This window comes from Serinus canaria, chromosome 8 (genome assembly GCF_022539315.1).
Source record: "Serinus canaria isolate serCan28SL12 chromosome 8, serCan2020, whole genome shotgun sequence".
NCBI lineage: Eukaryota > Metazoa > Chordata > Aves > Passeriformes > Fringillidae > Serinus > Serinus canaria.
In genome coordinates this window covers 18641032-18668296 of record NC_066322.1, presented here as the reverse complement: position 1 = coordinate 18668296, position 27265 = coordinate 18641032, and the positions used below count along the sequence as shown (strand labels likewise).

The 27265-nt window shown below is 41.8% G+C and overlaps 2 protein-coding genes across 2 annotated transcripts; one reads left to right on the top strand and one right to left on the bottom strand.

The window, feature by feature from the left end:
- The first annotated feature begins 1 nt into the window (after window position 1).
- SASS6 (SAS-6 centriolar assembly protein) lies at window positions 2-12845 on the top strand. Its single transcript, XM_009088503.4, has 17 exons — window positions 2-99; window positions 1052-1112; window positions 2734-2813; window positions 3978-4082; window positions 4385-4556; window positions 5475-5552; window positions 6530-6649; window positions 6738-6929; window positions 7131-7325; window positions 7631-7720; window positions 7811-7990; window positions 8528-8609; window positions 8989-9098; window positions 9925-10047; window positions 10392-10480; window positions 10929-11020; window positions 11110-12845. Exons 1-17 carry the CDS (start codon window positions 32-34, stop codon window positions 11196-11198), a joined length of 1926 nt encoding a protein of 641 aa, XP_009086751.1. The 5' UTR covers window positions 2-31; the 3' UTR covers window positions 11199-12845.
- MFSD14A (major facilitator superfamily domain containing 14A) lies at window positions 12824-27137 on the bottom strand. Its single transcript, XM_009088504.4, has 12 exons — window positions 26920-27137; window positions 21464-21559; window positions 20373-20435; window positions 19672-19799; window positions 18496-18610; window positions 17133-17351; window positions 16725-16838; window positions 16201-16272; window positions 15646-15758; window positions 15417-15514; window positions 14726-14889; window positions 12824-14149 (listed from the first exon to the last, which is right to left on the bottom strand). Exons 1-12 carry the CDS (start codon window positions 27004-27006, stop codon window positions 13943-13945), a joined length of 1476 nt encoding a protein of 491 aa, XP_009086752.1. The 5' UTR covers window positions 27007-27137; the 3' UTR covers window positions 12824-13942.
- Between the last annotated feature and the right edge of the window lie 128 nt (window positions 27138-27265).

The window sequence follows — 27265 nt, the reverse complement described above, 5'->3', positions numbered from 1 at the left end:
CTTGCGGCCCCTCCCCGCGGGCGGGTGCAAGATGGCGGCGGAGCGGATCTTCGACCGGCCGGTGTCGGTGCGAGTGCGGGGCTGCGGCTGCGAGGAGCGGTGAGTGCGGGAGCTCCCTGTGCTCCTCAGAGGGGCTGCGAGCACAGGCGCTTTTCTCCTGCCTGCTCTGAGCGCCGCTGGGCAGCGCTCTGCGGTGCTGCGCTTTGGGGTTGCTGCGGGCACCGTCCGGGTGAGGGCGGGACCGCTCTGGCGAGGCCTGGGGCAGCTGGCGAGGGCCGGGCGGTCGCCGTGGGTGCCTCGCCAAAGTAGTGAAGCCGGCGGGGCGGCTGCAGCGGAGCGAAGTCTTAGTGGCTCGGCGGAAGCGCTGCTGAGCCCGGGGCTGAGGTGACCCGAGGGCCGTGGCCGTTGGCGTCTCCCGGGCCTGAGCCTTGCCCGCGGGCCCTCCCGCCTCTCCCCCGCCGCGGTCTCCTGAGGCGCGGCTCCTCCTCAGCGCCCCGCGGCCCTGGGACCCGCGGCTTTGAGCCTCCTGTGCCAGCTGCGCACGGCGGTGTGCCCGGGAAAGCCCAGACATTCCGTATGTAAAGCGTCTCGTCAAAATAGGAGGAATTTCGGCACTGTGGGTCCTGTCTGGGTTAGACAGTGTGAGAAGGCACGGAAAAGATGATGTCTGTGGTGTGCGTTGTAATATAAGTGACTTAGTACTCGATTAGAAATCATTGAAGATAAGGTAGCACTGTATAAATGATTATCAGGAGTCTGAGTAATCGTTAATAAATTTCAGCAGAGACTTTTGCAAAAGTTCTCGTTTCTGGACGAAGTTTTAAAACTTCTTGCTATTTTAAGTCTGTTGCAAGCAGCAAAAAAGCCAGCTCTGCCTAAAGGAGTTGCAGTGACTGAAACTCATATATTTTAAGTGTAGTCATCGGTGGGAACTTTCTTTCTAAATTTTTATTTTTGAGATGTCATTGATTCCTGTAATGCAGCTGTGAACACATGTTATTTGGAGAATGTTTTCTTGATTTATTACTGAGTTTCATCTTTTTGTACACAGGAGATTAAATGTTCGAGTGAATATTGAACTACTGTCAATTTCTAATCCTGTTCCTAAAAAGGTTTGTAATTGAATCATATTTCTGTCATTCATTAGGTGTTATCTGAATTTCATTTTATGAAAGTATAAGTAGAAAAAGGAAAATCAAAATGGGATTTTATTGTTTGCCATTTGACCTTACTTTATTTTTTTTATAATTTTTTGAGTAACTTAGTCGGTTTATTACTGTGTTTTTCCATCCTTTCCCCCCATCACCCCAGCCTTTTTCGCCTTCTATTTTAGTTGGCTGTTGATGGGTCTTAGCAAGCTTGCATATTAAAAGTATTTGGAGATGCTCAGGGGAACATGAGTTAGAGCTTAGGAGTACCTTTAGTTCAGGGTTCTAAATTGGGAGTAAAAAAAAAAATCTTTCTCAGGAAAATCACAATGAGACCACTGCTGGAGACTTTGTCATCTCTTCTGTTGTATGTCTGATTTGTCACCAAAGGGTTCATCCCCCCAGCATGATGTTAACATTGGTGTTGTTTGTGTGGTGTTGTTGGGTAAAGATTTGTTTGTATAGGAGTACAGCAGGTTTTGGTCAGTTTCTGCTGCTGGTGGCAGTGATAATGGTGCTTCTCTCTGAGCAGAAGCAGTTCAGTTAGGAGTGTGCTGAGCTGCAGCCTGTGTCAGGAGGAGCCTGGAAACTGGAAATGCAGTTGAGTCCATCAGGGAGTGATCAGTCTTAAGGGGAACTTCCAATGCCTAATCAGCTAATGGGGCATCAGACCAAGCAGGCATTTTATCCCACCCATCAATCCACCCCAGCTGGCTTGGGGTAGCATTAATTTTAACTGTCTGTGTGTGTAAATCCCTGAGTTTGTTTATGCATCTCCAGCTGAGAGTTTTGTTGGTGTTACTGAAAGATTTACTGAAAGAAGTTTCATTTATTTGTATGTACAGTGCTGTGTCACACTTCATTATGTTGGAGCAGCTGACATGTTTCTGCTTTACTTTAGTACCTCTGCTAGGGAATATCCTTGCCACAGGGATGAGCCTTGTTCTAGGGAGCAGCTGCCTGAGCCTCAGTACTGCATCCCCCCATCCCTGGAATTCAAGGCTTAATGCTTATGGAGAGGGCAGGTTTTCCAAAACACTGTGTAGGCCTCCAGTGAACAAATGAGTGTCTATTTCAAAGCTAAGCAGCATAATCCTGCAGTTTGCCATGTGGGATTCCTGGATTCAGCTGTATCCAATCTGCAGAGCTCTGTATTCCAGCGTGTAAAAGCAGCTGGTGGTTTCATAAACTTGAGGAGCAGTGTGCTCTGAAAGGCTTCCAGTTATGGGAGTGATGTATTAGTAAACCATGACAGCAGGCTGCTAGAGCTACACTTATTTCATGAGGGGAAAAAAGGAGCAAATAGCTTTCTCTCTGAAAAAGTATGGATACACACTGATTTTCAAAACCTTTGCTGCTCAGAGTTTAAGGTTTTGACTTGGTTTGTTTTTTTGAAAGAGTTTTCCTTGTTTTCCTGCTGTGATATTTAAAGTTGTGTTAAATGGTAATGTTTTACACATTCTGAATCAGTTGCTGCAATTCTCTTGTATTTTTGACTAAACAATGAAAGCATTCAATACTGTTTGCAATGCTGGTTTAAAATATTTATAGTATTTTAATCTTCTTTAAATGTACATCTTTTCAGGACTTAGCTGTTCGATTGACTGATGATACTGATCCTTTTTTCCTTTATAACCTTGTCATATCAGAGGAAGATTTTCAAAGGTAAGTGAAGTCACAATAGTTTCTCTGTGAAACATTTCTAAATGGCAAAAAAGAAAAAGGGAATGTTTTTAGTTTCGAGTGGTCTGTGTTAGAGTTCAGGTTTTGGCAGTGTTTTGTCAATGTTCTCTGACCAGTGGGTGAAACAGCCAGGCTCAGGACAGTGACCAGCTCAGGAATACTGAGGTACACACAGGAATACTGCTGGTATCTTCTGTTTATCCTAACTGCTTCTTACAGACTATTGTGTGTGTGTGTGTGTCTTGTGTGTGTGTGAACTAGTTCAGGAAATGATTATGAGAAGAAAGTCTGTTTGCATGGATGTGGTTTTACAGACCTGTGCCTGTATCTTAGGGGTTTCTTGCATAATTTACTGTTGGGTCTCATTTACTTGCTTAGAATTTGAGCAGATCATCAAATTTGGATTCCAGACATGGACAGATGAACAGTTCAGTTTTCTGCTTTCTTTGGGTATTTATTTGTGTGGGGTTTTTTGTTTGTTAGGGGTTTTGGCGGGCGGGATGGCTTTGGCGTGGTTTTCAAAAAGGGAGGTGTGATCAGTGTGTGGCTCAAAAGGCAAAAGCAGTGTTTGCAGGAGAGATGTGCAGGAGTGTTTTGTTGCACGGGGGCACAGCTTTGTGTGTGCACTGCAGGATGTTTGTCTGAGTTTGCTGTGTCTGTGCAGAAGGGGGGCAGAGATGGGCGAGTGGGGGATCGAGGTAATGGCTAAGGCTCCTCTCTATGTCCTGTGCTTGTTCCCTGTGCCTGTCCCATCACTGCTGCACACTGCTGTGAGGGTGATGCCTTCTCAAAGGAACTTGTTTGTTACACCACAACAGCTCCTGGTTTTTAATTAGTGCAGCCCATTTGCAAGAACTCTTGTGATCATAAGTATCCTCTGGGGATTATTATCCAAGATGTGCTCTAGGACGACTTTGCTCAAGCAGGGAGGTTGGACCAGCTGACCCACTGTGGTCCTGATCCCTTCCAGCCTGACCACTTCCATGGTTTTGTGATATGTGGACACACTTCTGGTTGAAAATAACACGCTAGTAAACTTTAATGATCAGAGCTGGTTCTTTCTAACGTCTAAAACAAAATATTTTATAGGAAATAAATTACAGTTCTCTACATCATTAACATTTTTTTTCCTGTCTGTTCATATAGTTTGAAATCCCAGCAAGGTCTCTTGGTAGACTTCTCTGCTTTCCCGCAAAAATTTATAGATCTGCTTCAGCAATGCATTCAGGAGCAGAACAAAGATATCCCAAGGTAGGTCACAAGTGTGTGCCACATTACTCTGTGTGTACCTGTTGCATTCTTAAAATGCTTGTCAGTCACTCAGACTGAGAAGAGTCAGTGGAAAAGGATATTCTGACCTGCCCTGACCTGAACATATTGGTGGATGTGGCTAAACCTGAGTTTTTTTGAGAATTCTATTCTTTCTTGAGCAAAAACTGGGTAGCCTTTTACTGCACATATAAAAATATATTTTATTGGGAAATAGATTAGGATCTACAGATAGTTTCAGGGAAAAAAAAGCTAAACATTTGATTATCTTGTTTTTTCCCTAGGTTTTTGCTGCAGTTAGTTTCTTCAGCACCTGCTCTAGATCACGCACCTGTTTCTTTAAATGTAGTGGAGACCAACCCTTTCAAACACCTTACCCATCTTTCTCTAAAATTCCTGCCAGGAACTGATGCAGAAATAAAGAAGTTTTTAGCCAACTGTTTGAAATGCCTTAAGGTAAAATGAAAGTTTATTGTAACTGCAACTAAACCTCAATCCAGTATGTACTTAAGCATTTTTTCATTCTGAGTAATTCAGAAGTATGTATCAAGTTGTATGCTCTGGTTTCTTTTTCCTTTTTGCACAAATATGTAAGTGCATGCAGCTACTTGGGTGCATGCTGTAAAATCTGAATTGCTGCCATCCCCCGGCAATGAAAATGCATTTTCAGGCAGGCAGTGCCATTTAAGTGGCAGGAAGGGAGGTGTTTTACACACCGTGCACGTGGTGTGCAGCTGCTGCATGCTCTGGCTGCACTCCCCTGCTCACAGTCTGTGCTGGTGGCCAGAGCAGCTGCAGCACTTACTGGAACCTTCAGTCTCTGTTCTGCACTTGGCTGTAGGAGAGCACAGGCTGCTGGTAATTGTGAGGCTTCACAGGACTAACAGCTATAAAAAGGCAATTAAAATTGGAATGTTGATGCAGTTTGGTAGCATGCTGGGTTTGATTTTGTGAGAAATTAAAGGTCTCATAGTTTGACTGTTGTCTGCTTCAGTTTCACAGCCTGGGATTTCTCTCTCCTATTGTGCTGTTATGTTTCTAGGCACCTAATAAGTCATTTTAATAACATAGATTTATTTCAGTTGGTCTCTTGTTTAGTACCTCTTTTGTAAACATATCTTGTAAATAAGATAATTTTTTCTGGTAGAAATTTGGTAAGAATTTAATTTGGGGTTTTTACATTGTGGGCTAATACCTTTTCTTTTGAATTTACTAATTATATCTTATTCGGTATGGCACTTATTTAACAAGGGATCTTTTCACAAATACAGTGAGTATATGGGTGCTTGGGCAGGCTGTGCTGATTAAATGGGAGCTAAATGCTACTTGTGTTTTGGGAGCCAAGGATTTGACTTGAGGTCAATTTGTACATAGGAGGATAAAATGATGTTGGAAGAAAAGCTTAAAAAAACTGAAGAGGATCTTACCAGGCAACTGAGCTACACTCAACAGGTAACATAAATTTTTAACTTTTGTGTGTTGCAGTTTTTTTTATTTATGGAAAATGTCCCTTTTTGTAGGCTGGTTGGTTAGCCACTACCTAGCCAAGATAATTGACTTGAGGCTGAGTGAAGGGAATGGTCTACTGTAGCTTTTCTAGAGAGTGAATAAAGCCAGCAGCTGAAGAATTAAATTGAGCTCTTGCAGTACTCAAGCAAAATTTTACTTTATTTTGTGCAGAGGTCCGTGTGTGCACACACAAATTGAATACTAAATATATGGTCATGTGAAGATAAATGATAAATATACTTCATATATTCCATGAATCATTGAAAATTGTTTTATTTGGAAAAATTGTGAAACTATGGTAAATAAATTGGAAATCTTGGACTTTAATTACTTCCATTTTGGTTTTTGCAGTCAGCATTGTAATTCTGTATTTGAAGAGAATGATTTGGGTCAGATTCTGCAATTATCAAGGTGACTTTTTTGACCATAATGAAACAGAACAATTCTATTAAAACCATTAAGAATTATTTTTGGAATGGAATATTTGTTTGCCTCATGTCTGCAGCTTCAATTTGAGTTATTGGAATGTGTTTGCTGAATTGGAATGCAGAATTACAAATCAAAAAAAGAAAAAGATGCTGCCGAAGAGCTTTATTTGTTGTTTTCTCCTAATAGAGTATTCTGTGTTACAAGGGTAGATAGCATCAGCAGGCTGTTTTCTCACTCTTTAATAGTTGGGAAAAAAACACAACTGGAAATTAAAGATTATTTTATCCACAGTATTAGAACAGTGCTCTTCAGCTTCTCAGTGCCTTACTTTTTCTGGTTACAAAATTAACATATTTCAGCATCTGGTGCTGAAGTTTAGACTTCTTTTAATAATTCCATGTCCTTTTAGTAAGTATCAGTAAAGAGTCACTCAGTATTGGCTGAAATGCTTACATTTTTAAACTTTATGTGCTTTGTCAAACTTAATACAGAGCTTGTCAGAGAAGAGCCGGGAACTTGACAAACTGAAAAATGAATGGACATCCTACACTACAGCTCTGAGCAACAAACACTCACAGGAGCTGACAAGTGAGAAGGAAAGAGCTCTCCAGGTGCAATGGTTGGAAAGAATGAACAAGATTCTTGGATGGGAATAGTCAGACTCATTGAATAACTGCTTCATTTCTTTGCTTCTCACAGGCACAAACTCAGTACCAACAACAGCATGAACAACAGAAAAAGGAATTGGAAAATTTGCATCAGAAAAGTATTCAGCAGTTGCAGAACAGGCTCTCAGAACTCGAGGTCATCAATAAAGACCTAACAGAGAGGAGATACAAAGGAGACTCCACAGTCAGAGAACTGAAAGCAAAGCTCTCTGGATTAGAAGATGTACGGGCCATATCCAAAATTAAGCTTACTACTGCTAGAGCATTAACAGTGCCTGCCTGGGCACGTCATAGGAAATACAGCATAATAAGTTCATTTATTTCCTCTTTATTCCCTATTATGCTTACTATTTAAATATGTCTGCTTAAATTACTGTTACAGGTTTTCTTGCAGAATAAAATTCACTTCCTTCCCAACATTTAGGAATGTCAGAGAGCAAAGCAGGAGGTGCTGTCTCTGCGCCGGGAGAACACAACTCTGGATGCTGAATGTCATGAAAAAGAGAAACTCGTTAATCAGCTGCAGACACGAGTTGCTGTCTTGGAACAAGAGATCAAAGACAAAGATCAGCTCGTCACCAGAACAAAAGAAGTCTTAGATGCGACACAGGAGCAGAAGGTTTCTTCATTAATTTTTTTTTTAACCTTCCTAGTTGTGGTTTCCATAGAGTAGATGCTGACCAGTTTTTATGAATACTGCCAGTCAGCTTTCAAATGTAGTTAAGATTCTAAATTATGGCATCAAAAGTATACTGGGTTCAGATTTAATCCTGTGGTACTGGAGTAATAGTTTACGGTACTTTTGGTAGAAAAAAAAACTGGCTGGTTCCTTGTAAGGGTAGTACTTTAAGAATTATGAACATTCTACTTGAAATCATAAACAATATGTATCACAGCCTTATATTTTGTAACATTCTTTTCAAGGTGATACTGGAAGAGAGTACAGAGGAAAAACAAAGGCATATTGAAAAACTAGAGACAACAATTAAGTCGCTGTCTGCTGAACTCCTTAAGGTTTGTTTGAACATGGCACTCCCTTGTGCAACATCTCCCTTATTCTTAGGTGCTTATTTTGTAATATATGGCTTGGGTTTTTTTTAATAGGCTAATGAAATTATCAAGAAGTTACAAGGAGATTTGAAAACTCTAATGAGTAAATTAAAATTGAAAAATACAGTAACAATTCAGCAAGAAAAACTATTGGCAGAAAAAGAAGAGAAACTTCAAAAAGAGCAGAGGGAATCGCAGGAGATGGGACAATCTCTTCACATGAAAGAGCAGGAGGTATTGATGGGAAATGCTATTGTGTGGACTTTCTTGCGTTTAACTTAGTTACAGAAATAAGGTCTTAAATCTTTCCATGCAATAGAATATACTCTTTTTAACATTTTTTAATGTTAACCTGATTTGTAAAAGCCATCCATTTACATGGAAGGCAGCCAAAATTGTTAGAAGAGAAGAAAGCAATGAACCAGCACCCTTTAGAAGGCACATTCATGTGTAAGTTGGTGAAGGGAATAAGAACAAGAATAGAGTGAACCTTTTTCTTCCATTCCCTTAAACAGGACATTCTCCTGGTTTAGAGTCCTTGCACTATTTAATCATAGAAAAGTAAAGGTCAGAAAGGATTCTGGCTGTCACCTTGTCAAAATCCTAGCTGAAAGTAGGGCTTCCTTTAAAAGAATTACTATGTTGCTTTTGTGACAAACTGCGTTCAAACTTCTTTAATTTTAGAATAACTTCAAAATGCTTTTTTTGTTGTTGTTTGTAGTTAGTAGTATAACAGTCCTGATAGTGTTACAATTATTATGGGAATTGCAGGTTTGCAAGCTACAAGAGCAGCTAGAAAGTACAATACAAAAACTTGAAGAAAGTAAGCAGTTACTGAAAACCAATGAAAATGGTAGGTTTGTACAGCTTGATTTCTCCCTCTGTAAAAATGACCCACTGATCTCAGTACTATTGAAATTGATAGAAGCAGGTTTGGGGTTTTTGTGAAGAGCTGCCATTATTGTCATGTGTGAAAAACAAGCCTCTGGCTTTGTGGGCATGCAATAGCCAAGAGCTGCATATAGGGAAGCCTTCCCTTGGGGCTGGTGCTTGGGGATGTGGGGTGTGTGCTCAGGGGCCTGGAGGGGGAGAGCGACCTTCAACAAATGGCTTTGCTTGGTACTAGGGAGGAAAAACACCCAGTGAGCTGTCACTTTTTGTGAGGAAGGCCTAGTGGCCATTTCCAACAGCTTGTTAGAGGGAGCAAATGGAATTTTTCTTCCTCTTTGCAGTTATCACGTGGTTAAACAGACAGCTGAGTGAAGTTCAGATGGCAAAGAAGCTGGACAGTCCTGCCAGTGCCCATGCTGGTGGGAGACCTGCTGTTTCACCTCTCAGCATGGTAAGGCAGAGCTGTAAATAACAGGCTGGTGAGGTGGGCATCAGTTGCTAAAATGCAGGGCCTTCAAAGAGGAAAAATAAAGTGCTTTCATCTTCTTCTGGCCTTACAGTTTTGGGTGGGTGTGGTTTGGCTTTGTTTGTTTTTCAACAATATAAAACTCTGTTTGGTGCTTCTTGATGCCCTGGGCCGTGTAGGTGAGAATCTTCTAAGCTCTTGTTAACATAAAATACACTAAGCAATAACAGAATTAGTTTGGAAAAGATGAAGTGCAGAGTGAAGGCAAATAAAGGCTTTTTGTGTTGAGAAGTTAACTTACTACTTCTCTTTGTAAAGGTTAAAACCCAAAGTGTACTATTTCAATACTCTAACTAATGATTTTAAGAGACAGCCAAGTCAGGGGCTAAGGAATGCTGTCTGCAGTCATTGTTGAATAGTGTGACTTGCTGCTTCTCACGCTGTGTTGTACAGAGCTCTGCTGCCACAGCGACAGCAGGAATTGATGAGCTGCTTGCTCACAGTGGAAGGGCCATTCATACAAAAAGGAGGACTCTGGATTTGTAGCTGGATGCATTACTTGCTTTAATCAATGACAGGGTGTGTAGCTTATTACTAGCTGACAATGCTCACCTCATCTAACTTTTTAAAAGTTATGTTTTCCTTAAGTGTGCAAATCTTGGAAAAATGTTTTCTTCCCATTAGGAAAACTCACATAAGTGTTTGCTTTGTATTGGCAGTTATTTTGTTAATTTTGGAATTTTTAATCTCTTTACAGTTACTTGTAAAATTATGTTTCTCATTTATGCATGAGTTTCTATTTGTTTTACAGCCTGACCGACCATCCTTTCATAGCTCTGGAATGAGTCATCCCATTTCGCCTCTCTATGCCTTCCAGAACTTTCTGGATCCGATACACAGCAAAAATGGAAATTCCCAATGTCCAGTATCAAAGGCAAGCACTTCAATTTTTTGTTTGCTTAAGAATGTATAAAATTGTATTTATTTATTGTATAAAATTTTATTTGAATTGTATAAAACAGCAAAGCACATAATTTTGACTGTTTCTCAAAGTGCGTATTTACTGTATTTACTCTTAGGCTCCCTGCCTTGAGCATTATGACTGTTACTCATAGCTAATGCTTGTCTTTAGGCTGTTTCTCACAGGCTTTGCTGCCCAGCAGGGCCAGAGAGGTGTAGAAAAAGGAATCTCTGGGAATTTGGCTCTGTGAATGCCCTTGGGGGAACGGACTCTCAGATCTGGAGTAACTCTTAACCTGCAGCTCTTTGTCTCTGCAGGTTCAGTTGAACTCACAGCTTTTGAAACCCAGTCGCTGTGCAGATGCTCACACAGTGCCTGCTTCTGGTCACACAGCAAACAAGGAGAAGTGAGTGTCAGCTACTGCACTTTAGAATTTTTGTTATTTCAGTTTATAAAGCCTTTTGTCAGCTTGGTGTGTTTGGAACTGACTTAAGGTTCTAGTATTAGCCTGGTTCTGTGATCTGCCTTTCTTCATTACCATGCTAACCATTTTTGTGTTGGTTTGTTGAAACCAAAGGAAGAGTTCTGCTTTCAGGAGTGGACCCCAGGAAACAACAGTTCAGTGTTGCTCCTGCTGACAGATCTAAGCTATCAGGTGCTGGGTCACTGAAAAAAATTAGTTCTAGGCTGTTCTTAACCTACTCAGTGATGGTTTAACTTTACATGGTAAAGGTCATGAAACACAGTACTTGCGCTTCTAGTGAAGGTTTTCCTGACCAAGTCTGGAGCTGCCCTCATTATAATGCACTGCTGACAAACTGCATTTAAATTTTAATTTGCCTTTCTATTTCTAGTGGTGATCAGCTGGGGCTGGAATCAAAGTATTTCAGGAAAAAAGATGACAGCATTCCTTTACGGGGGCTTAGTCAAAACACACTTAACTCGGGTAAGTACGAAACAGAAGGTTTTATTTGAAATGTACCTTAAGGGCAGTGACAACCGAGGTTCAATGCAGTGTCCTGTGCTGTTCTGCAGAGTACCTGAGGCCGTACATGCCAGCCAAAGCACAGCCATCGCCAAAAGCTGCTGGGACACCAGCCTCGGCCTATTTTCCTGGATCATAGACAGGGTTCTTACAGTAAGAGTCCTCTTTTAACCATTGGGAGGATTTGTAAATGTCCTGCAGTAGTGTGTTAGTGAAGTATCAGTGTGAACTGACATAATTTTATGAGTCAGTTTTCTTTGAGGAAGGGATCTTGACTGACTTGGGTGATGCTTCACGGTGCTTGAGCCTAAGGAGAAGAATATAGAGCCTTAAGGAGACTGAGTGGGAACAATACTGAAATCACCAGGGCTGTGCAGAATTTTCTTCCTATATTGTTGACCCTGTAAATCCTCCTAAAAACTCACCAAAGTGCTGTGACTTTTTTATAAAAAACAGCTGAAATGTACATTCCCTGAGGGAGAACAATTACCTGAAAATCTATTTCTTGACTCCTTTCAGAGAACAGATGAGGCTACGGGAAAACACAGGAGAACTGTGCTATGCTGTCCATTTTAGTAATGGTCAAGCTCTTAGGGGGGCATGACTGCTTCACTAGCCCTCCCTTACAGTTTAGTCGTTAGAACTTGCTTAATTTTGGAACCAGCTTATTTGAATTGTGTACAGACTTACAAAAAATCTCATACTAAAAATGCTAAATTATTTCACTGAAGATAGGAAATTAAAACTTAAAATTCTCAGTTTTGGTTTCCCTGTTAATCTCTCAGTATTACATTCCACAGGCCCCCATGCATAAAACATTAAAAGGTGAAGTAGCTGAATAGTTAACTGTTGACAAGTGTCAACATCTTAATTCTTATAAATCATTCTTTACAACTTGTAAGACTATACAGAAATTTTAGATAGTCTTACATCTGTGTAGCTTGTTCTACTGTCTAGGTTCAAATGCTAGGATAAGCCTTGGGACTTGGTCTCTGTCCCCTGCAGAAGGAGCTTGCATGGACTTATGCCAGGCAAAGTACCCTTACAATGACCATTCCTTACTTTTGGTAAAGATACTTCATTCCTTTTACCTTACTTACTCAGGTGCACCCAGAGGATTGTACATTTCAGTAGTTTGTTTTGCTGTGTGAAATGTGTACATTTGTTTATAAATTAGCACCATGTTTTAATGTATAGTGTCTGGTTTTGTCATATGTACATTTTAATAGAAATATTAAATGGTTTTTATCAAAAGCTCTGATTATTAACTGTTTCAGGAGTAATACTAACCAACATCTCCACTGTACTGGAATTCCCAGAACAGCTTTATTTTATTTACCTTTTCCTGCAGTTTTCCGTGGGCTCATTGTTCCCCAGGCCCAGAGCTCGTCTCTCCTGCTGTCCTTATCTCACGCCGTGCAGAGGAGCTGCTGTCACAGGAGTGTGGCAGCACCTCCCAGGCCACTGCAATCCACAGGGAGCCCTGGGCAGGCTGGCTGTGTGTAACTGACTCGTTCCTTGGAGCCTGGATCTGTGGTCGTCCTGTTCCACTGGGTCCCCAGGAAACAAGGAGCAGCTGCAGGCAGCCTGTGCTGCTGGACAGCCGGGACCCTTCCACTGTGCTCAGGGCTGCTTTAGCTAATACATAAAGCTCCAGGCTGGATCACTACTCCAGATGACTTTTTCCACCTGCTGAAGTATAACACACATGCAACTACTGACCTTCACTTAAGGTTTGAAGAGACATTCACAATTTTTTAAAAATTCATTAAAATATTCAACTTTATTAACAGTATATTTACATTTTTTTCCTGCTCTTGGTCAACCATGGTGAATGTTCAAAGGTAAAAAAGCATTAAGCAATAACCACAAGATGAAAACATTTTAAACCTATACAATACTTTATACACAAATTTATACAAAGGAACACTTAAATAATACAACTGGACACAAAAATATACACTTTTAGAGAAATTCACATCAGTAATTGTATAAAGCTCTCTTCTGTACTAAGGGTCCTGAAAATTTAGGACTAAAACTTTAGCTCTGTAATGCAAAAGGGTTCTTGTGACAGTCCTCAAAGGCCACTATATAGCACACGACAGATTCAAGGCTATCAGCTTAGAGAGTTCAGTCTGTGTATTCAAGTTTTGAGGTCCTTGATGATTATGCAAACATCAGAAATAGAGTGGTTTAATAAACGGTACAGAGGAAAGCAGAGGTTTGGAGCCAGTATTAAAATCTGCAGGCCCAAAACACCCACTTTGTATTTCAACAAGTGTTTGATATGACCGTTTCTTCAAAAATAGAAAGAGTAAATGCACTTACATAAAAATAACTTTTACTGTTCAGCAAGCGTGCTCTTGTGATTTTTATATTAGTACAAACTTAAAAAAAACCTGCCATGTGACTTTTAAAAGAAATTATACCAATTCACCTCCCTACTTAAGTACATTTACATTAAGGCTTTGAATCAGCTGACCCAAGATTTTACAACATTAAAACGAATGGGTCCACATGGATGCCAGTCTGTCTCATTGAGACGTAGCATGACTAGAATTAAAGCTCACCACCGTAAGGAAACAGAAGGACACATGCTCATGCCTTGACTCTATTGTTTGTCTCTGAACTAAGAATGTAAAGTTTAGCAGTAACAGTATTTCATGGCAAGAGACAAGTATGTAACAGTTTGTTTATAAAAGCAAGTAAGTTTTTAGTTCAATGGCAACATCTTTGGAGAAAGCTCCTGTTTCAATTCCTACAGATTTCATGCAGAGAGATGCTTCTTAAGATTACCTTAAGAAATTACATTTTGATGGAGTTGGAATGTGTATCCCAGACTGCTGATGAAAGAAGAGTCCAAACGGTCTGCCTGGATTTTTGTCATACATTTGTGTCTTGCAGTAATGGTTCTTTAGCTTCACCAGGAGCTTGTGGGCTGTGGGGATGGCCGTGGCTGCCACAGTGTTTCTTCCAGTTGCTGGTTCTTACATTTAGATTTGTATGTTCAGGAATAAACAAGGCAACAAGTAGTGCCAACAGCACAGAGCAGGCTCCAAATAAGAATGGGGGTCCAGGAATTATGGAGTTCTGAAAACAACAACAAAATGTTAACAAGCCTTTCAACACACCTTAACAGCTTACAATTGTTAATTACCTATTTTCAAGAGCTGTTGCCTGACACAGTAGTGAATACAGTGCAGGCTTTGAGAAGGAAGGTGAAAGAACATTACATCCTAAGATTTAGGACAGGGAACACATGATTCTTATTAATGCTTGCCAACTTGCTTTTCTTCCGCAAGTTCTTCCTACTGAGTTTCCCCAAAAACTCAATTAAAAAAAAAAGCTCGGCAGGAGGACATCAAAACAGAAACATTCACCACTGCTATCTGTCCAGCCTTCCCTCAAGGTATTTTCCTCACAAGGGTCACAGTTGTCTATGACTTGTCAGCTGTAACTATTTGAAAATTAAACTAAACTAGTGCATGCAATAAAACAGATCAGTTAAACAACCCTCCCCTAGAGGGACTTAAAAACCTCATTCTACACCCTACATTTACAGTCAGTGTAACAAAATGTACCACAGCATCAAACTGGAGAACTGATGAGCACAGGAGCCCTTTCTAGCTGCTTCTTTTGGAAGCCGTAGGTACAAAAGAAACGTACCTGCTGTAAATGGTATTGAGCAACCGCACTACCTCCAGACGATGATTCGGGCATGGGCAGTTCATTCAATTCAACGTGAAATATATAGAATATAAAACCATAAAGCGCTGGTCCCAAACCATTACACAGTCCTCGAATTCCTGTAATCATCCCTTGAACAACACCTAGGAAAAGTAAAATACGTGTTCTTTTCTATCTATAGTTTTTTATATATATATATATAAAATTAACTATTTCTAATGCCTTATTTGACTTGAAACTGATGCAAGCAGGAAAGCTCTAAATGGTGTTGCACTATGGGTAGCGGTAAACAAGAGGCACTAAGAGCCTGTCATTACGATAGATTTGAGAGGCAGTGCCTGCCATGCTAAGCTAGTTCAGAGGCCAGGATATGCACACTGTCTCATGGAGGAGAGAGCACTGCATGCAACAGTGAGGAACAGTGCATTGAGTCTGCTGAATGTTTTGCAACTGTAAGGCCTTGTTGAATTTTCCTTCTGCAGCAGAAGTACATGGTACACACAGAGTGCAACTTCCAAGCAGGCTGGATTTAATGTGGTGCCCTAAGCTCAGGTATCTGGGCTGCCCTGCCAAGACTCAGCCTGATTGATGAGCACTAAACCCAGACCCCAGTATGCCTGTTTGCACAGTATTCCTCAAATAGAATTCCAAGAACCAGGAGCAAACCTACCCTGCTGGTCGGCGTCAGCAGTTCGTGAGACCAGGGCGCTGACAGCTGGGAAAGTGATGCTGGACATGGCAGCCACAGCGCCGGCTGCCCACATCATCCTGCAAAACACACCCTGCAGTGACTGCTCTGGGGCTGGACAAAGGATTGGCTCTCCTGCACTTGCACCCTTGGAGAAGGGACACAGTGCACACCAACCCCACATCAGTCAAAGCAAAGTGAATGTGCATACCATGGCTCTGACCCAAAGCCGTACCAGGCCAGCTGCAGTATTTGGAACCCCAGGCCCAGCAGGATGGTGTTCTTATTCCCAATGGACCGCATCAGTAAACTCAACACTATTGTCTAACAGAAAGGGCAAAAGTAAAATGTCAGAAAAATAACATTCTTAAAGGTTAAACACCAGTAAGCTGAATTAAAAAAACAACAACACCTGAAAATATTTCATTCTCGAGGTCAAATACATGCAGAAATATTATTTTAAGTAGTGTTCTTCAAAAGCAGTATTTTCCTCTACCAAAATAAAAAAAGCATTTAGCAAGTTATATGATTAAACCATCATCCCTTCTTTGATGCACAAAGGCTTTAGTTTTCCCTTAATGAACCAAACACTTGTTGTCAAGTATTTTCATCTAAGTTAAGAGTCTCAACCAATTTCTAGAGATCTAGAAAAAAACAGACATGGAAAAGCTGAGTTACATTTATGGAAGCACAGTGCTCTCCATTCTCCACAGTGCTTTCTTCTTTTCAGCTTGCCAAATCAACGACACACAGAGTAATAACTCACCTGTGCAATAATGGAAAGAATCCCAAGAACTGCTATAAATGCTGCAACACTTTCAGATGAAAATCCCATTATCTATATTAAAAAAAAAGGCAATTTGATTATTAACCATAAACTATGTATCATGATGTCACAAACCCCAGTGAGAACACACAATGCAGAAAACCAGTATTATTCAGTTCCTTGTCTTTTCTGCCTTACATCAAACAAATAAATGAAAATAAAGGGGCACAAATAAAATTAAATTGTTCCCTCAAAAAATAACACCAGTTTAACATATTGAACCTCTTAGTCCAAGAATAATGCAAACAGTTAAAAAACACAAGAAATTGTTTTACAACTTATTCATCACTTTCCTCTCTTTTTGCCTATCTAAAAGAGAAAAACAACAAGGAAAATTACATCAGTTGCTGGGAGCTTCTTACATGAGTTATCTGTGTTTTCCATATTAGTTCAGTAATACTGAAAACTTTCTTAAGTCCTGTAAATTTACTTTTGTTCAAATTCATACCAAAATAATATATTACCTGTCTGAGGTATAAAAAGAAGCTGGAATATTGGCCTGCCTCTGGGAGGTAGGAAAGAAAGACTGTTATGCAGATTAGCAGCACAATGGAGTCTTGGCCGACTTTCTTCAGAGACTATGGCAAGAAAAAAAAGAATTACAAAACATTTCACCTTCATTTCCAAAAAGCATCCCTAGCTGGGCTCTGAAAAGCCTGACAATTAATGAAGTTGTTATGCAGCACCACCAAAGAATTCTCAGTATGTTTAGCAAGATTGTTGCCAAAAGGATCACCAGTGAAGCAAGGTCAAACTTGAAGAAATTGAAGGCTTTGTTTTGCAAGCCTGAACTATTGTAAATCCAGTCTCTTCCCTGTGTCCAAAGCTCAGAATCTACAAATAACAAAATCTTCCCAATTTAAGTAGCTTACTGCAAAGGGGTCAGCCTGTTCCCATGAAATGGGTGCTCCCCAGGACGCTGGCCTCATCTTCTCTGGCAGCGATTCCGGTACAGCAACAAGGATAAAACAAATGTCCAACAAGGCGATTGCTGTAGCCAGCACCACCACCAGGCTGTCGCCGTACGCTCGGCCAAGGTAGGCACCGATAGCGGGGCTGGTGACCAAACTTGCTGCAAAAGTTGCTGAAACCTGAAATAAATAACAGCTGGTAAGATTTTCAGTGAGACAAGTCAGTAGTGTTATTACCCACATTTCCTCCTTTCCAGAAGCCTAACCATTATAATCACACAGTGATTAAAAGTAACCTTTTTCCTATGTCTATGTGGTAGCAGCTGTGTATTTTAGACAACCACAAAATTTTAAGAAAGATTTTCTGATAACTGGACAGCAATGTGAGGCTCTTAGCACTCTTGCACGTACTGACATAATTAGGTTTAATTAACTGCAGATTCTGCTGATACCTCTGGGAAGCAATGAGCTGTATTTAGTCTTCATATTAGTGAAACAGGCAATGTCTGTTAAAAAAAAAGCATATGTATAAAGGGAATATTAAATGTAATATGCTGGTTAATCCAACTCAGTAGTTGTCAGTTAATCAGCTGGCCTTGTGAAAGATATTAACTTAAAAACTGAAAGAACTTTCTCAACATATCCCTGATGTGTACAGGCACAAAGAAATTATTTAGTTCTATTTAGAAATTATTTAGTTTCTATTTCAAAGAAATTATTTTAGTTCTATATCCATTTCAGCTCTTCCTGATGAATGGTAATGGATTCTGTAACTTAAACACAACAAATGATTTTGCTAATCCATAACATGAGGATGTCAAGGCTCCTGGGAGCCGGCAGGTAATCAGGAGACAACAGAGAAGCAGACGTGAGTTTTAAGAACTTCAAACAGACAAGTAACTCAGCTATGTTTGTTCTGAACTGCAGCTCAGAAAAGTGACTGGAGACACAGGCAGGGGCAGTCAAGTATCACACAGTGGCAGTTCCAGAACAAAAGGTGAGATTTCTGAAACAATGACAGAGTAGTACCAGTGTGGGCAACAATACAGGAATAACTAAAGCTCCTCAAATTACACCATTAAGACTGATAACAGCCCTTAAGACAGGCATGACAGCTTTTAACAAGGCCATGTTTTGTTTTATTTAGAAGCAGAATATCAAAGAGATACAAGACTGGATGACAGGAACAACTAAACAGAAAAAACTTGACTCCAAATTAAAATCAACTTGCCACAGAAGAAACAAAACCACAGCTTTTAAAAGCATTACAGACTGAAAGGCTTAGTACTGAATACCACAGGAAAAGAGCCCAAACAATACATACCAAACCATAGGCCATGCTCCTCTCATGTTCTTGTGTTATGTCTGCTACATATGCAAAAACTACAGAAAATGTCACTGCAAAAACTCCAGACACGGAGATTACAGCGAAGTACCACCTAAGAACATGATAAAAAAGATTAGAACAACTAAACAGAATCAAAAAGTCTATTCAATCCAAGTGCAATTAAACTAAATCACATTGCCCAACTTATCTTGACAATTTATTGAGACAATATTGGATAAAGCCAATGTCTCTGTGTCTTGACAGAATTGTGTAACACATATGTGCACCAAGTACAAGCAGCACGATTTTGTAATATCTACAAAAAGCTGCTGTGATTAAGTACTACTAAGAAACAAGGTGCTCAGCTAATAAACTTAACTGGTCTATGACCCAAAACAAATGAGGAACCTCAGTATTTTGAGAACTTGGTCATTGAAAGGCCTCTACATTAGCCATATCTGTATGCTATAGACACTAGCACTTGGCACTTGAAACCTTAATGAACACTGGGAAAACAAGTTCCTTCTGAATAGAGATGAGCAGCCTGTGTGACCAGAGAGGAAACAGGAAAGGCTGACGGAGGTGCCTGAGCAGCTGGCGCTGGCCTGTGTCAGTGCAGGCTGTGCCACTGCCGCTTCACCCTCAGGAACAGCATGGGTCAGGAGCAAGCCCAGAGCTCTGACTCCTGCCCTACCTGGGCAATGTTCCAGCCAGTTCACAGGTCAGTAGGGTTCACACAGCATGAAAGCTGGTCGATTTTAGAACTTGAGAAACAAAAGTGTAAAAGTGCTGCAACATTGTACCTTAAAAACGGTTACTCATGCACCCACATTAGGTAAGGTTTTGATTTCAGTGTCGCTGGCTGGTAGCTGAGTGAGAACTGTGGCCATGATCCAGACCTACACAGTTCACTCAGTCTTCTCCAGCTTTGGCAGATGTGCTGGATGTAGGGCTTACAGCACACAGACCAAAATCAGCAGCTACTGAAATTCCGACCAAGGCCTTTGGCCGTATGGCAGCTGCTTCAGGTTGACTGTACCCCCAGCACAGAAATAATACAAAAGCCTCAACTTTCCATGAAGCACAAAAGAACATTTTATCACAATGCTGCACACACGCCCATTAGCAACCTTGAAAAACAACAGCCAATGTGGCATGAAACAACTTACTAACCATGGGCTGATCTTCATTAGTGGTATTGGCGCACAGGTGAAAAATACCGTTAGCAGCAAGAAGGACTTTCGTCCCCACACATCAGACAGGGCACCTATGAGTGGGGCACTGAGGAACGACAGTAAGCCCTAATGAAACAAAACATGGGAAGTTAGAACTAAGAGATCAGACCCGTGGTAGCTGACCACAAGCACAGTCTGAGAGCACCTCGGGCTCTGGTTCCATTCAAGCCAACAGCTACAGTGCAATGCACCAAAGGCAATGTGGCAAAGCATCACTGATCTTCTATCCCATGTCTGACTACATAAAACTTGAGATCTGCTATCTGAGAGCTACACAAAATTCAAAATGCAGATGATTCAGTCATACAAGCAGTATCATGAACTGTGCTTTGTAGTCTATGGGAGCAACAAACACCAAGTGAAAAATTAACCACTTTCAGCACCATATGCACCATTTGGGATTAAGGAACTACCTTTTTATTTGCTGAACCCAAACAGTAGATACAGACCAAGCAATACCTTACTAAAAGTAAAAAGAGGCACATTTGCACTTTCAGCAGTAATTTATTTCCATTTTATTAATACTGTGAAAGCCATATTGAAAAACCTCTTGACTGTTTCTCTCAGTTGGCAGTTATTTCTACATTCCTCCCACCATTCACTTTAAATTGTACTTGTGATTAACTTCTGTCAACTTACCTTTACTCCTTGAATTAGACCATTCATTAGAAATGTATGTTTTGGGAAGGTTTCATGCAAAACCTGGAGAGAAAATATGAATACAGTCATTTACACAATACGAGCTACAAATATTGCTCATGATACATCCAACTTTAGGATGCACAGCAGTTTTTTTTATTTTTCATAGAATACAGAAAAAAAAATAGAAGAAAAAAGGGCAAACCGCAAATAATGTGACAAGTCTTTAATTTGCATGGAAGGCATTTTGAGATTTCAGTGCTTGAAGTATAAATAAACCACAGAGAACCTAGAAAATTATTTCTGACCAGATTCTCCACATGCTATTGTGTCATCTGCTGGGGACTGGGGAGAGACAGAGGAGAGATGTCACCATGCTGAAGTGGCTCTCAGTTTGGTGAGCAGAATCCAGAAATGCAGCTGTCTACATTTGATTTGTGTTTAGATGAGAGGGATTCCATTCAGTGACGATGTGCAGTTCACATCCAAGACACTGTTGATGGGTAGCATCAGCTTTCAGAGCAGCACCAAGACTGCTTTGAAAGTGGAGTTGGCTTGGGAGACTTTTAAACCTTCACTCCTTTTAATTTGTCATCATGTATCACTCACAAAATAAATCCAAATTAAAAGCAACCAACTACATGAGAAAGCCACCTTGATACAAACACATTGGTATGTCTGTTTCACTAATCATGGGGATGCTTTGACTGGTGTAACAGACTGGTGTAACTGGTTACCACATTTCAAGTATATTTTTGTCCTTACATTTGTAATATGCCAATGTTTTATGGCATCTTGAAAGGAAAGGTAATTTCATTACCACCTTACTGGTTTCAATCAGAAACTATTTACATGTAAGCTTGAGCGTTAGCTGACTTGCATGTAAACAGCTGTGCTACACCATGACACTGCTATAATGAAATAAATGAAATTTCTGATACCATCTAAAAATATAGAACTTTTCACTTGCAAAACAGAGCAGCTCAGTCATATGTAATTTTCACTTCATGCAATTTAGAAGATGCTCAGTGCCTTTGCAGTAATTGTCCCACCTCCCATACAGCGAGCAAAAGCTCCAGAGGATCACTTACCACTAAAGTGGGAGCTGTCAGGAGTCCCCAAGCAAAAAACTCCAAGAAGATCACAATTACAGCATGGTAGACACTGGGTGAACCTATTCCTTGAGGCTGAAATAGGAGAAAAGACAAGTGATTAAAACATCTGATCATCTATTAGAGTCATGAGAAATGCATCTGAACACTATAAACAGAACAACTGACAATGAAACAGGATTCAAAACTTGGGAATAGTTACCCAACTAACTTGTATGGAATGAACCTCCTTTTTTAACCCTTTGATGCTAATGTCCTGAAGTGTACTACTCTTACTCTGCAGAATCCTTCACTGCCATCTCAAAAATATAAACCAGTTACTCTGCCAGTATGGGAAACAAGGTTGTTACAGGGAAAAGAGACTCTTCTTCAGACAACTAGTTTGTTTTCCTTGAGAAAAGTGCTGAAGTGTACACATGGACACAAAGCCACATGCAATCAAGTTTCCATGCACTGCTCACACTCAGCTATCCCCAAGTCTCACTACCCAGCCTGTCAAACAGCTCTTCTGTTACTAAAAGGCACCACTGCTCCATACAAAACATAGCTCTAAACCAGGCAAGAAACTAAAATAATGAACACCAGAAGCAAATCTCAGGAACAGCACCGATACTTCCCAAATACTGAGTGCAGGCCTATCAGTTCGCTATGTGCTTCAAATGCAGGAAGAGATGCAGATAAAAGATTTGACAAAAAGAACTTGAAATTCGCAGTGATTTGATAGAATCAGGAGCAGCTTTTGAAGAGAACAAAAAGAGAATGGGTGGGAAAACCTGCTCATCTCGTAGACTCTGTAAATGCTGTCTAACAAGATGCCACAGTTCAACATTTGCAAATTAAGGATAGGCTTCACTAATTATTCTCAGTATGAATAACTCCTCAGAAATTTCGTATGTGCTCTTTCAACTCAGAAGCGCTGCCTTAACACCTCTTTTGCTGGTTTTGTGCTAACGTGAGTGACTAACAGAGTGGCCCAGATGTGATCACACCTCGCATTTACACTGAGCTAAGGACCTCAGCTGCTTCTCAAGAAGGCTCACTGGGATTTTATCAATGTGTGTAAGTAGCTGATGGAGGTAAATACAAGAGCCAGACTCTTCTCAGAGGTGTCAGTGACAGGACTGCAGGCACACATACTGAAATACAAGAAATTATACTTGAACCCTTCCTAAAAAAGGGAAGAAGAAAAGCAACCCTTCCTGAAAAAGGCTGTCCAGTGAAGCGTGGAGTTGCCAGCCTCCAAATCCCACTAGACAAAGCCCTGAGCAAACTGCTCCAGCTGACCCTGTCTGGGGTAAGAGACTGGGGTAGTTGGATTAGTGATGTTGGAGGTGCCTTCCAGCCTCAAATATGACACAATTTTAAGTTGCAGTTAGGTAATACTGGAGTCATTCTTTTAGTAGGAGATTTATGCAAGCCATACCTAGCTTTTCTTTCTAGATTCCAATATTTCCAACATAGAAAAAAAAATCTTACTGAACAAATGCAGGAAATAAATACAGAAAACCTCACTGCCTACTCACTCCTATTGCTAAATAAGATCATAATTTTCAAAAGTAACCTAACAGTCTGTAAAAGGTGAAATACAAAGTACCTCAGCACTGTGCTATTTTTCTTTCCCAAGCCCTCTTCAGTAAATACCGATATTTCTGCTATTTTTTTCTGCCCACTCTCCCAAAGATGTAAACTAACAGTCTTTGTAGGTACAGAGAGTGGCTATAATTATCCTCTCTTCCCACAATTCCTTTCCCTTTCCACCCACAATCCTTATTTTAGCTTTGGGTTAAAAATTTATCCAGCTCTGCACAAACTGCAAGTATCAATGTTAGCTGGTTTGACTCAGTCTCATGAAGTCAGGTTCACTCTGACAGCCCCCAGATTCCTGTCATGTGGCTGGCTCTTAACCCCCCGAGGCCTGACAGACAGTGAGGGAGGTGTCACAAACCATCCCACCCCTCCCAGCATGGGGGTCAAGAGCACCTCCATTCATAGCAAACACGAGTGCCTCCAAGGCCATCTGTGCCCCTGCTGCCTTCGTCCAGCTCCGGGCATCTCCGAGATCACCAGCACAAAACAAAACAGCAGCACGAAAGCAGTGGCAGTTCTGCACAGGGGATCTGCTGCTGCCTTTAGAGGCCTCAGGTCACTGCTGCCCTCTGCCATGTCATCCAGCTGCAAGCAACACCAACAGAGCTTTCCAACACACTGACAAAAACAAGCAGAAGTGACATTTAGATCACTACAGGGCAACTTCCCTGCTTTCTTGTTGCTAGTGCTCACTTATCACAGGTACTGTTATTTCTTCCTACCGATAAAAAAAGAAGTAATTTACTCACATTTAGATCATCACCTCTATAGTAATTTTTAAAGGTGGTGGCAACTATCAACTAGCAAGGATGCTTCTGAGGCTTGAGAGCAAGGGGAGGATAAACAGTTACACTGCAGTGTATTAAGACACATTACAAGCATTCAGTCCACAAGGTTTCAGTGCCAGCCTGACACACTCTCGGAGCCCACAGGTGCAGTGCAGGTGCTGAGTGTCCAGCCCTGCTGTACCCTACAAACCTGTCGCCTGTGCTTTCCTAACAGGCCAATACAGTGTAATGCAATGGACCAAGTGCAACTGAAGCAGAAGGCCTCAGACCTGGAAAGAAAAGATACAGAGTCCTTGTGTGAACAAGCTGGAACTGAGAAGTTCCAATCACAGTAACAGCAACCCTCCTCTGTTACCAGCAGCCAGAGCAGAGTGCATTTGTGCCTGGCTAAACCCACTGCACAAATAGGGCTCCAAGGATGCCTTTTCCTCTGGTTATAGAGAAGATGCCTTTAATCGAACACTTTGTACTGTCAGTCATGCCAGTGATAAAAAGCGTACATATCAGGCAAGCCTAAGAACACACATCTGACAACAGAATAGCTATCAAAGCTATTAAGGTATCGTGTGTAAGACCACAGCTGCTGCTCCTCTGCTGGAAAGGAAAAAATTACCAAAAGAAATTCTAATCTCTAGTTCATTTCCTGACCACCTCAAAAATGCATCATCATACATAAGATGAATACATAAAGGAAGGAAAAATTAAAGTTGTTGGGGAAAAAGAAGTGTTGAAACAAAAGCTGTGGCTGCCCCACCCCTGGAAGTGCTCAGCAGCAGGCTAGATGGGATTTTGAGCAAGCTGGTCTATGGAAGGAGTCCTTGTTCATGGCAGGGGGGCTGGAAATAGATGATCTTTAAAGTCTCTTCCAACCCAAACCATTTGTGATTCTATGAAACCACATCACTGGTGTAACTGCCTCTCCTTTGGTGAAATCTGACAACACACACTTGAGTACAACACACCATTACACATTCTTTCTCTGATACAGCTACTAAAGCTGCAAATAGAAAAACACAAAAATACCACCAAGCACCGACCCAAGCTCCTGCACCACCCACTGCCTTGTGGAGAGACCCAGCAGAAACTGCAGCGGGAAGAGAGGCTTTGCAGAAACAATGGGTGGATTTTCCTTTTTGCTTGTTTGGTTTTTTTTTTTTTTTTTTTTTTTTTTTTTTTTTTTTTTTTTTTTTTTGGTTTTCAATCAGAAACTCTTTCTGCCTGTGCCACTGCCTCATTAACCATATGTACATTACCCATTCTGGCTCACACAATTTTTTCTGATGTCAAACAGTTCCAAAATAAACCTATCAGGCTGGAAAGTTTGCACAAAGATGCTTGATTAATTACTGCTTTGCCAGTGGGTAACAGTGAAGACACGGGGGTCATTTTCAGGTACCTGTTTCCCACAATGTCACACACCACTCTGGGTAATGAATGAAGCAGCTGAGGACACTGAGCACTGAAGGCCAACCTAACAGTCCAGCAAATATTAAAAATTCCATGCACAAAGGTTCTGCTGTTGCTATAAAGAATACTCTTCTATCAAACTTCATAACTTAAAAATATGTATTTAAAACAAATAATTTCCCAAACATTTATTTGAAGGCAGAAAGTACCACAAGTGGAAGTTTTTGTTGCCTAATAACAATCTACATATTTTCAACTTATGTTTCTTTTTACATTATTTCCATTTTTATGTGACTTCCAAAAATTAGATTAATACAGAACTCAGAACTCAAGGGAGTGGGCACTCAACTTTTGAAACTGGTGGCACTGAATGATGTACTAAAAGTATCACAGAATGCAGTTAATTGTAACATACTTTCTCCTCTCTTGGCAGAAGGAAGTTAAAGTTGAGAGATTAGAGATGCTTGGAATCACACTGTATCTTAATCAATGATACTCCAGAGAGAAATTGTGGAGCGCCATGTCCCCTGAGTAACATTTACTCTGCTTGTACTACTCGATCTAAAATATTTGCATTTAACATCTGTACAAGATAATCTCATATATTTCTATATTTAAAAACAGCAGAAACACATCCTGGAAAACACCAACAACCAATACCAGAATTCATTTTGCTTCCTAAGACTTCAGTAATCCAGCCAGTTGGCCACTTTGATGAACAAGTATAGTGACTCTCACACCTGTCTCTTCTCCATTATTGCTCCAAAATGACAAACTGAAGGGCAATTTAGTCTTTCAAGATGTCTCTTTATTTGAAAAAAAGGCACTGTATTTAGAACGGGGCACATCGAAGCTATATAGTGTTACACAGTGGAAAAAATCCAGGGGCAATGATACATTGGAAGTAATGGCTGCCATCAATACAAAAAAAAAAAAAAAAAAAAAAACCAAAACAAAACAAAAAAAAAAAACCCAGCCAAAAAACACACCCAAACCAAATCCAAGCTCCAGCAGCCATAACACTTAACAGCTTCCTTTCTTTTTCGAATTTATGTATTTACGAGGAAGCAAAACAGTGGGAAGAACCGCAAACCCTTTCTCCCAGGCGTTCTTTGAGGAACTGCTGAGGCGCTGGCGTCTGTCCCCCTCTCGGGCCCGTTCTGTCTGACCACGGGCATCGCGGGGACAGAGCTCCCTGCTCCCGCCGGCAGCCCCGCACCCTGCGCTGCCCCCGCAGCCGCCGCTCATGGGAGCCACGTTCGGCGAGGGTGGGCTCGGACATGCCCCGCTCACCTGGGACGGCCGTAACGACCCGCCGCGCCCCAGGCCCGGCGCCTGAGGCCGCACTCGCTCCCGCGACCCAAAACCCGGGCCACACGAGGAAGAAACCGCGCTGACGGGAGAAGCAAAGCAGCCTGACACGCTCACAGGTGTTCTCGGGCAGTCGGCCCGGGCTGCCGAGCGCGGCCATCGGGGCTGCGGCGGCCGTGAGGGCACCGCGATCGACACAGGCGCGGCCTCCCGAGACCCGCGGGCCCACCGACCCTCGCCGGACCGGGCCTTGCCCGTCCGGGGCCAGCCCCCGTACAGCCATGCAGCCCGGGGCCCGCCGCCGTCAGCTGTCCCCCGGGCCGTCCGTGCCCCCGGCCTTACCGTCCCGCCGTCCTTAATGATGATCTTCTTGGCCAGCATGATGCTGCGGTTCACGGCGCGCTTCTTCTTCTTCCCCGCCTGGGTCATTTTACCATCGCACCCCGGGGGCGGCACCAGCGGCCCCTCCCGGCTCCCTTCGGGCCTCGGCTCCCTCCGTCCCGGCCGCCGCCACCCCTCACGCGCCCGCCGCCATCTTGCGCAGCCCCACCGCGCGCGCACCCGTCCCTGCGCATCAGGCGATCGCGCCATTGGCCGCGCGCCGCTCACGTGTGCGCGGCGCCCCCCCCGCCCTGCCCGCGCCGGGAAGTGCGGGCCGAGGCGGGACAGCGGCGCCGCTGGGTGGCCC